The sequence below is a fragment of the Chrysochloris asiatica genome, unplaced genomic scaffold (genome assembly GCF_000296735.1).
Source record: "Chrysochloris asiatica unplaced genomic scaffold, ChrAsi1.0 scaffold00116, whole genome shotgun sequence".
Lineage (NCBI taxonomy): Eukaryota > Metazoa > Chordata > Mammalia > Afrosoricida > Chrysochloridae > Chrysochloris > Chrysochloris asiatica.
Genome location: NW_006408634.1, coordinates 7,303,798 through 7,315,021, shown reverse-complemented (window position 1 = coordinate 7,315,021; position 11,224 = coordinate 7,303,798). Strand labels below are relative to the sequence as shown.

Sequence of the window (11,224 nt, the reverse complement as noted above, 5' to 3'; positions counted from 1 at the left end):
AAAGAAAGCCCTATGGAGCGGTTCTACTCTGTTACACATGGAATCCTCATGAGTCAAAATTGGCTCCACAGTCAACGAATTTGGTTTGGCTTGGTTTAACACGGCTCTGAAAAAAAAGAATTGCATTCAAAAAACAAACAAAAATCTCCGAAGTTTATAGACTGCTTGGGGACTGAAAACATGCATTGGGAGCTTCAAACAGGAAGGATACAAAGCACTTTAGGGTTTATGGTACCCACTGGAATGACAATGCAACTTTAGGATTAAATGTACTCTGAGGTTTGGAAAGCATTAAAAATTGTACAAAGCACTTTGGGGGATTAAATGCTCAGGTTTACTGAAGAGTTGGGACCACAGGATGCAATGTGTAATCCTTGATTGGACTCCTGCATCAAAAATAAAAATCAACTGTAAACGAGAGTTTAGGGCTGTAGTAAAGGTTTTGCGTCAACTTGACTGGGTCCCAGGACTCTCAGTGGTTTGGCTGTTAAGATGTAGTAACCCCCACGATGAGATCTAATATAATGTGATGAGATCTGCTATGAGCAGCCAATCAATGAAAAGGAAGTTTCCTCAAGGTCTACAACAGCTCTGATCTTATAAAGTAAAATGAGAGAGAAGTGAGCAGAGTAAGAGGGACCTATTACATGCTTGGAAACATGGAGGATCAGAGTAAAAGAGGAAGACTCAGTCAACAAGCTGGATTGGCACAGTGGCAGCGGCAATGGGCTCACATGAGAAAACAATCGTGATGATGGCGTCAAACTAGGTAGTGATTTGTTCTGTTGTGCAAAGTGTTGCTATGGATCGGAAGTGACTTGATGGCACCTAACAATAACAGCAACAGCTACCATCAAGAAAGAAGAGCTGAAAGTGGTTTGTCCTTTGGACCTGGGGTCCCTACACTGTGAAGCTCCTTGTTGTATGCTGTCACGTCTGGTCCAACTCATAGCAACCTTATATAGGGTTTCCAAGGAGTGGCTGGTGGATTTGAACTACCAACCTTGTGGTTAGCAGTCCAGTGCTTATCCTACAGTGCCACATCAGGACTTCCTTGATCCAGGAAAAGGAAGCTCCTAGGTCTAAGGAAATATTGATGTCAAGATACATGGGGCTCTACAAAGAATGCTAAGCCTAGAGCTACTGAAAGAAGTTAAAAGACCTTCTCTAAAGCTGGAACTCTGAAGTCAGACTTCTAGTCTCCTTAACTATGGGAGAATAAATTTCTGTATGTTAAAGCCATCCACTTGTGGTATTTCTGTTTAGGAGCACTAGAGAACTAAGATAGGGGTCAATGGAGAAATTGAAATACGGACTGAATACATACTGCGTTCAGTGTACTCAGAGTGTGGTCTGTGGGTCCATCACCATCTGGAAGTTTCTTGTTATAGTTGTATAGAGACCTTATACACAACAGAATGTAACACTGCCTGGTCCTACACCAACTTCACAATCATTGCCATGCTTGAACCCAGTGATGCCGCCACTGTGCCAATCCAGTTCATTGGTGGACTTCCTCCTTTTCGCTGACCCTCCACTTTACCCAGCATGATGTCTTCTCCAGGGACTGGTCCCCTCCTGATAATATGTCCAAAGTATGAGATATGAAGTCCAACCATCCTGGCTTCTAAGGAGCATTTGGATGTACTTCCAACACAGATTTGTTTGTTCTAACACTCCACAGTACTTTTAATATTTCCCTCCAGCATCAATTCTAAGGCTTATTTTATTAATTGTCCAACTTTCACATGCATGAGGATATTGAAAACACCATGGCTTGGGTCTGGAGCACCTTAGTCCTCAAACTGACATCTTTGCCTTTGAACAATTTAAAGATGTCTTGTACAGCAGATTTGCCTAATGCAATATGTTGTTTGATTTCTTGACTGCTGCTTCCATGAGTGTTGAAGGTTGATTCCAGCAAAATGAAGTCTTGGGCAACTGCAATTTTTTCTCCATTTATCTTGATGTTATTTATTGGTCCAGTGGTGAGGACTTTTGCTTTTATTTTATTTCTTTTTAAAAATTTTTTATTATGAATTGAGTGAAGGTTTACAGAGCAGATCACCAGTTTTACATTCAACAAATCAGACAGTTTGCTTCACTACATGCTTGCAATCCCCTCCATGTACAGTTAACAGCATTTGCATCTATTCACTTTAACTATTGCATTCCTGATACATTCATCTTTCCTCTGCAATCCTTACCCCCTTGTACTAAGTATATTGCCTGCCCTGTCATCCATGTTAACATGTGTCTACCCTCTGGCCCATGAATAATTTTACCTTTGCCCCGTTCCCCCTCCTTGTAACCATCATAGATTGTTTCTTTTATCAAGAAAAACTTTTTACAACATTGGTCTCAAATGATGTTTGTCCTTTTGTGATTAACTAATTTCATTCAGCATAATGCCCTCCATGTTCAACCATGTTGTGAGGTGTTTAACAGATCCATCATTCTTCTTCAATGTTTTTTTTAGTATTCCACTGTGTATGTACCAAAGTTTATTTAACCATTCTTCTGTTGGTGGGCATTTAGGCGTTCTCCATCTTTTTGCTATGTCTCTTGTAGACAGCATGTTGAAGGATCCTGTTTTCTTATCAATTCTACTCTGTATGTCTCAACTAGGACATTGAATCCATTTACATTGTATAATTATCAATAGGTATGAATTGATTGTTGTCATTATTCTGTGGGGGTTTTTTTTGTGTGTGTGGTGTGATGCTGTTGGATTCTTTGTTCCACATAATTTTCTATGCTGAGTTCATTTTTGTGTTTGTGTATTTTCTTGTCATTTTCATTTCTGTTGTGTTGTTTACAAAATCTTTCGACTTTCCTCTTTTTTTAAATTTTTATGTGCAGGTGCATTACCCTGTAATTTATTAATTTTTTTCCATGTTTAAAACAGCCTGTTTTATCTAGAAATTTACTTGACTTATTTGCCATTTGGAAGTTCTGTATCTACATGATTCCTTTTTAGGCTTTGTAGTTGACTTCATTATACTGTGATATCTCTGAATCCCAATTTTCAGTCTTGTAGGTTTGTTTAACTTCAAATACTTTTCTGTCTGGGTTGAGTTCTGGAAAGTGTTGTCACCAATGGTAATCTCAGGTTGTTACCCGATGTTATTGGTTTTCAGTCCAAAGAACCCCTTTTAGTAATTTTTTCAAAGTTGAGGTGGTCATTACAAATTCCTTGAATTTCTGTTTATCAGAAAATGTCCTATTTTCACCTTCGTATTTGACAAACAGCTTCGCTGGGTATTTGACTCTTGGTTGGCAATCTTTTTCTTTCAGAGTTTTGTGTATGTCAACCCATTGCCTTCTTGCCTGCATGGTTTCTGCTGAGAGAAATCAGAACTTAAGTCTTACTGGTTCTCCTTTGTAGGTAACTTTTTATTTTTACTGAGCTGCTCTCAGGATTCTTTCTTGTCTTTGATTTTGGAAAGTTTGATTTTAATATGTCTTGGTGATTTTCTTTAGGAATCTATCCTGGTGTGGGGTTCATTCAGCTTCTTGTAGGCTTATTTTCTCGTCATTCATGATGTTACAGAAGTTTTCTTCCAACAACTCTTGACAATTTCTCTGTGCTTGTCTTTCTTCCTGTTCTGGAATTCTGATCAACTTGTTAAGTTGTTCCTCTTCATGGTGTTCCTCACATAACGCTTAGGTTTTCTTCAGATTTTTTTATTATTCTTTCTGATTGATCTTCTAGCACAATAGGATTGAGAGATTTATCTTCAAGCTCAGTATTTCAGGTTTCAGTTGCTTCACATCTCCTCCTTTGCCCTCTCAATGTATTGTCCATTTTTGAGGCCTTAGTATTAATCTTCTGTATTTCCAATTGCAGTTTTTGTATTGTTTCAGGTTTTGCATTTATTTTGTTTCTTTTTACTTGTAGTGTTTTCCTGAATTTTTCTAAAGTTTTTATTGTGTTCTCCTTGTTTTCCTTGATTTTTCAATCTATTCTTTGAAGGTACCCAATTATCATTCTTTGGAATTTTTTTTCAGTTAGATCTATTATCTTTTCTTCCTCAGGCTGTACATCTTGGCCATTTGTTTGAGCCATTCTCTTTTGTTTCTTCATGTGAGTTAAAACTGCCTATTGTCTCCATGGCATTGTGAGCTTGTTGTATTTGTAAAAACTAACAATGCAGTTGTTGGGCCCAGAGAGGAGAAATCTTTGGTGGGCTCCAACAATTCAAGGATCTCATGTGGTGATTGTGGAAGGGATGTGACAGCAGAGTTTTTGACCCTAGATCGAGTTCCTATTGGCCTTGGTGTTATCTATGTTCAGGACGCTCAATCAGGAAGTAGTTCGTGGGGGCTCTCGATGGAGCTGGTTTCATTGTCTGTTAGGACTACAGAGAAGCTGGGGGGCAGAATGACTGGTTAAATGCTGGTCTGGTGGCTCTGCGGGTTTTGTAGGTCTAGAGCCAAACCCACTTGAATCCAGACACCAAAGCAGCACACCAAAGTGGCACAACCGGCTCTCATCTCATGCTGGCATGGCTCCCAACCACAGGACTCTGAACTTCCAGAGAACAGGCTCTGCGCTGGGAGTGGATGAGGGTGGGATCTGGTCATACTTCTGGTCACTGAGGAGTGTGACAAAAAAGAAGAAAACACCTTTTCCATCACCCGTGCCGATGTCAGGCCTCCCTCTGCTTCTAAAGCTGCTCACAAGACACTTGAGCTGAGTTTGGTCAGCCATTTACCAGTTAGTCTCCCTCTCTCACTGTCCCTGCTCAGTTTTTCCTCCCAGCAAGCACTCCATCCACCTCTCTAATCTTTCTTCTAAAATCCAGGGTGCTAGAAATTTTCATCTGTGTTATTTTGTCTTTAGTATCTTAACAACAACAACAATCGTCTTTGTTCTAGAGAGTCCGTGTAGTGCATCTGTCTAGTCTGCCATCTTGCTGGAAGTTGGATTTTTGTTTTCTTTACATTGAGGTGGTAACCCATACTGAAAGCTGTGGTCTTTGAGCTTCATCAGTAAGTATTTTAAGTTCTCTTTTCTTTCAGCAAGCAAGATTGTACCATCTGCATATCACAGCTTGTCGATGAGTTTTCCTCCAATCTTTTTGCCCTTCATATAATCTTCTTCATATAATCCATCTTCTCTGATTATTTGCTCAGCATACAGATTAAATAAATTCTGGTTATAGTTAGTTGCCGTCAAGTCAATTTCAACTTATGGTGACCCCATGTGTAGACTTGTGCTCTATAACATTGACAAGGAAGCAGACCAGCAGACCTGTCTTCAATGGGGTTTCTAATCTCATTGTCATTGAGTTGATTCTGACTCATCACAACCCTATAGGAGATTGTAGAACTGGTCCGCCTTAGGGTTTCCAAGATAGTAAATCTTTATGGGAGCATACTGTCTCATCTTTCTCCTGTGGAGCAACTGATGGGTTTAAACCACTGACTTTTCGCTTAGCAGCAGAGCATTTAACCACCGCACTCTTCAGTAAGGTCTTGAAAACCTCATGGGGCAGTTCTGCTCTGTCCTATGGGGACACTATGACTAGAGAGCCTCACAGTTGTTATGTTTGAGCCCATTGTTACAGCCACTGTGCCAATCTATCTTGTTGGGGTTCTTTCTCTGACCCTCCACTTTACTAAGCATGATGTCCTTCTTGGTCCCTTCTGATCTGTCCAAAGTACAAGAGAGAAAGTTTATCCTGGCTTCTAAGGAGCATTCTGATTGTACTTCTTCCAACACAGATTTGTTTGTTCTTCTGGCAATCCCTGGTCCTTTCAATAGTCTTCATCAACACCATAATTCAAATGCATAGTTTCTACAGTCTTCTTTATTCATTGTCCAACTTTCATATGCATATGAGGCTATTAGAAATATCATGGTGCACCTTAGTCTTTAGAGTGACATCTTTGTTCTTTAACACTTAAAAGAGGTCTTCTGTAGCCAATTTGCCTAATGCAATTTGCTGTTTGATTTCTTTTTTTTTTTTTTTAATTAAATGTTTTTATTTTGCATTGAGTGAAAGTTTACAGGGCATATCATCAGCTTCACATTCTGTTTGATTTCTTGACTGCTGCTTTTATGAGTGTTGACTCTTGATTCAAGCAAAATGTAGTCTTTGACAACATCAACATTTTCTCCATTTATCATGATGTTATTTGTTGGTCTAGTTGTAAGGATTTTTGTTTTCTTTAAACTGAGGTGCAATCCGTATTGAAGGCTGTGATCTTTGATCTTCATCAGTAAATACATTAAGTCAGTCGGCTTTGCTTCCCACAAGCAAGGCTGTGTTATCTGCATACCATAGGTTGTTAATGAGTATTCCTCCAATCCTGATGCCACATTCTTCTTCATATAATCCAGTTTCCCAGCATACAGATTGAATAAGTATGGTGAAAGGATACAACCCTGGTGCACACCTTTTCTGATTTTTAAATCATTCAGTATCCCCTTGTTCTATTCTAATGACTGTCTCTTGGCCTATGTACAGATTCTTTGTGAGCACAACTAAGTGTTCTGAAAAACCCATTCTTCACAATGGTATCCATAGTTTGTTATGATCCACATAGTCGAATATCTTTGCATAATCAATATAGCACAAGCAAACATCTGGTATTTTCTGCTTTCAGTCAAGATCCATCTGATTTCTGCAATGATTCCCTTATTCCACATCCTCTTCTGAATCTGGCATGAAGTTTTAGTAGCTGTAGATGTGTTGCTACAACTGCTTTTGCATTTTCTTCTTCAAATTTTACTTGCATGTGAAATTAATTATATATTTTTTTTATTGTTTTCACATTTGGTTAGATCATCTTTCTTTGGAATGGGCACAAATAAAGATCTCTTCCAATCACTTGGCCAGGTAATTGTCTTCCAAATTTCTTGACACTGACGAGTGAGCACATGCAGTACATCAGTTTGTTGAAACATTTAAATGTGTATTCCATCAATTCCTGGAGCCTTGTTTTTTGGCTAATGTCTTCAGCACAGCTTGTACTCTTGAAATGGTTGAACACTAACAGTTTATTTTTGGTACAATGACTGTATTCCTTCTATTTTCTTTTTATGTCATTCAATATTTTGCCCATAGAGTCTTTCAATATTGCAAGTTGAGGCTTAAACTTTTTCTTCTGTTCTTTCAGCTTGAGAAACACTGACCATGTGCTTCTCTTTTGGTTTTCTAACTCTGGGTAGTTGCACATTTCACTGTTAATACTTGACTTTATATTCTTTCGGTCTCCTTTGAAATTTTCTGTTCAGCTCGTTTACTTTCTCGTTTCTTCTAGTTGCTCTAGCTTCTCTGCATTCAAGAGCAAGTTTCAGAGTCTCTTCTGACATCCATTTTGTCTCTTCTTTCTTTCCTGTCTTTTTTAATGACCTTTAATTTTCTTCCTGTATGATATTCTCATATTATCCCACAACTCTTTTGGTCTTTGGTCATTAGTGTTTAATACATTAAATCTGTTCTTGAGATGGTCTCAAGAAAATATTCAAGGTCATATTTTGGCTCTTGTGGACTTGTTTTAATTTTTTTCAGCTTCAACCTGAACTTGAGTATAAGAAATTAATGGCTTGTTCCGTAGTCTGCCACTGGTCTTGTTTTGGTTGATAATATTGAGCTTTTCCATTGTTTCTTCCCACAGATGTAGTCAATTTGATTTCTGTGTGTTCTATCTGGTGAGATTTTTGTGCATAGTCACCTTTCGTGTTTAAAAAAATGTGTTTGCATGTCTTGTGGAATTCTATCATGCAATCTCCAGCATTGTTTCTATCACCAAGGCCATATTTTCCAACTACTGATCCTTCCTCATTGTTTCCAACTTTCACATTCTAATCACCAGTAATTATTAATGCATCTTGATTGCCCTGAACAAGGGGACACTGAATGGTTTACAATCAGGAAAAGTGTGTGCCAGGGTTGTATCTTTCACCATATTTATTCAATCTGCAGGCTGAATAAGATGGATTAAGTGAAGAAGAACATGGTATCAGGATTGGATAACAACTTGCAATATGCAGGTAACACAACCTTGCTTGCAGGAAGCAAAGAGGACTTAACACATTTACTGATGAAGGTCAAAGACCACAGACTTCAGTATGGATTGTACCTCAGTGTAAAGAAAACAAAAATCCTCACCACTGGACTAATAAATAACATCATGATAAATGGAGACAATTTGAAGTTGTCAAATAATTCATTTTTCTTAGATCCACCATCGGCACTCATGGAAGCAGCAGTCAACAAATCAAACAACGTATAGCATTAGGCAAATCTGCTGCACAAGACCTCGTTAAAGTGTTCAAGAGCAAAGATGTCAGTTTGAGGACTAAAGTGTGCCTGACCTAAGCGATTTTCAATTTTCAATTGCCTCATACATGTGAAAGTTGGACAATGAATAAGGAAGACCGTAGATGAATTTGAATTGTAGTGTCAGAGAAGAATATTGAAGAGCAAATGAATTTGTGTTGGAAGAAGTACAACTGGAATGCTCCTTAGAGGCCAAGGTGGTGAGGCTTTATCTCTCATACATTGGACATTTTATCAGGAAGTACCAGTCCTTGGAGAAGGACATCATGGTAAAGCGGAGGTTCAATGAAAAAGAGAGAGGCCCCCAATTGGATGGATTGGCACAGTGGACTCAAGTGTGGCAGCAATTCTGAGGATGGTGAAGGACCAGGCAGTGTTTCATTCTGTTCTACATAAGGTTGCTATGGATTGGAACAGACTTAACGGCACCTAACCTAACCTAACCTAACCTAACCTAACCTAACCTAACCTAACCTAACCTAACCACACCACTTGATTGCATGTTTGATCAACTTCAGACAGAAGAAGTTGTTTAAATTCCTCAGTTTCTGTATCGTATTGTTGGCTTTAGTAGTTGGAACGTAAATTTTAATAGTGGTATTATTAACTGGTCTTTTTTGTAAGTATGACAGATAGCATTATCCTAACCTTCCAGTCACCCTCCAAGCTCCCCTCCGCAGGCTGGATGGATGCTACCACCTTCTCAGAGATCAGCACCTCTCCTGTATTATTGTCGGTCATCTGTGAGGATGAGAGGAGAGAGTGAATAGCAAACTCACTTTCCGCCTCTGCCCTCTTCCCCCCTCCAGACAATATTGCAACATGAGGCACTGTGGTGAGACTCCAGGAAGGACTTCCTGGCTAAGGCACCTTGTCAAGCTGGTGGTGGCTGGAGAGGGTGTTGTTTCCCAGCCGGCGCTCCTGGTTCTCCTCTTGGTGGTAGTTCCTGGGGAGGCCCCGGAAATCCATGGGGGCCGAGAAGAAGCTGTCCATGCCCCGAAGCAGGTCATCCTGGGGCAGAAAGTGGGACCTTATGACTCTTCATTAAATTTGCAGCCCTGCCAGGATGCCCTCAAGGCCTTGCCCTATGTCCCACCTAACCCCTTCCTCTCTCTGTCCTCTAACCTGTTCACCTCCAGCTCCCAGGCCAGATTTGTCTCTGTTCCAGCTGCCTGCCTAGCCCTGTCTCTGCATCTTGTGTCTATTCCCTGTCTCATTACCTTCCTAGTCTTGTGTCTCAGCTTCTGTCCTGCTGTCTCTGTGTTCCTCTCTCTCCAACTATCTTTGTATCTATCACAGGAGTCCTGGTAATGTTGTGGGTTAGGTGTTGGGTTGCTAACCACAAGGTGGGCTATTCAAAGCCCCAGCCTCTCTTTGGGAGAAAGATAAGAAAATCTACTCATGTGAAGATTGACAATTTCTAAACCCCCTGAATAGCTTTATTATGAGTCAGAATTGACTTGATGGAAGTAGGTTTATTTTTGGTTTTATCTATGTGTCATAAGGAGCTCTGGTAGCGTAGTGGTTACGAATCGGGCTGCGAACCACAAGGACAGCAGTTCGAAACTACCAGCTGCTCCGCAGGAGACAGATAGGCTTTCTGCTCCCGTAAAGATTTATAGCCTCGGAAACCCTGTACAGGGTCGCTATGGGTCAGAACCAACTCGATGGCACTTAACAACAACAACAACGATCATAGGAACCTGGAGTCCTGGTGTGGTGCTGAAGGGTAAGGACCAGATTGTTAATCAAAGGGTTGATGGTTCAAACCCACCAGTTGTTCCTCAGAAGCCCTATACTGGGTTGCTCTATGTTGGAATCAACACTACGGCACTTGACAACAACAGGTGCTCCTTGGGAGAAAGATGAAACCATCTGCACCAACAAAGATAATCAGTCTTGGAGACCCTATGTAGGGTCGTTATGACTGTGAGTCAGACTTGACTCAATGCCAGTGGGGTTGCTATGAATCCAACTCCATGGCAACGGGTTCTGGGTGATTTTCTTAATGTCTCTCAGTCTCCCTGACCCTGTTCCCCTCTCTTCATCTCTCAACCTCTTGTCTTTCTCTTGTCCCTGTCTTTGTCCCTCTCCCTTTATCTGTTCACTTCCTTCCCTTCCTATCTCTTGGCCTCCTTGTCTCCCTCATTCTTCCAGTTTGCCGGCCTGCCTGGATCCATCCGTCTGTTTCCCGAATCTCTTTTATTCCTTTATCCCCATCTTCTCCCAGATCTTCTCGCTTCTCTCAACCCCTCCATGGCTCACTTTCAGGAAAAGCCGGCTGAAGCCTTGAAGTAGGCTCTGGAGGCCTAGCAAGCCCAAGGAGCTCTCTTGTGAGTCATCATCATGGATTGGGGCGGCTGTGGAGGGGGGCACCAGGACAAAGGCGGGTAGCAAAAGCAGCAGGACCAGCTGGGGCCACATCTTGGGGCGGCCGTGGGGGCTGCGGCAAAAAGGTTGGGGTCAGAGGATCTGCCTCTTATCAAGGCCCCGCCCCGAGGTCGTTACACCTCCATTTAGACACCTCACTGGATCCCCATCTTCCAAGGCATCTTTTATTAACCAGGCCTTTCGCTGAGAACAAACAGCCCCTTGCTCAGACTCCATCCCACCACACCATATTTCTCCTTTCCCTCTTTTCTTCCACACCCATCCCCTACATTTTGCCAGGCCCCGCCCCCTCCTTCTGGGCTCTGCCTCGTACCCTGATCTCCCTTCCAGATCTTGGCCCTCGCCCCGCCCCGTTTTCTAGGCCTTAGCCCTTGTGCCAGACCACAGTCAAGTTACCAGACTCCCGGACTCCTCGGGTCGCCCTTGAACTGTTAAATCCAAACAGTTCTGGCCTCGAGCCCAGGAGGGACACTAGGGGCGTTGGAACGGCTTCGCGAGCCCTAACCACGCCCCTATTCATGACCACGCCCGCGAACCGG

At 41.5% G+C, this 11,224-nt stretch overlaps 1 protein-coding gene across 1 annotated transcript in view; it reads right to left on the bottom strand.

Annotated features, from left to right (window-relative positions):
* Positions 1–10,718, bottom strand: part of DKKL1 (dickkopf-like 1) — a 13,535-nt gene extending 2,817 nt beyond the window's left edge. Inside the window, exons 1-3 of the mRNA XM_006868195.1 lie at positions 10,560–10,718; positions 9,165–9,305; positions 8,943–9,035 (exon numbers count right to left, since the gene is read on the bottom strand). Coding sequence (XP_006868257.1) covers positions 8,943–9,035; positions 9,165–9,305; positions 10,560–10,718 — 393 coding nt within the window. The remainder of the gene's footprint in view (positions 1–8,942; positions 9,036–9,164; positions 9,306–10,559) is intronic.
* Between the last annotated feature and the right edge of the window lie 506 nt (positions 10,719–11,224).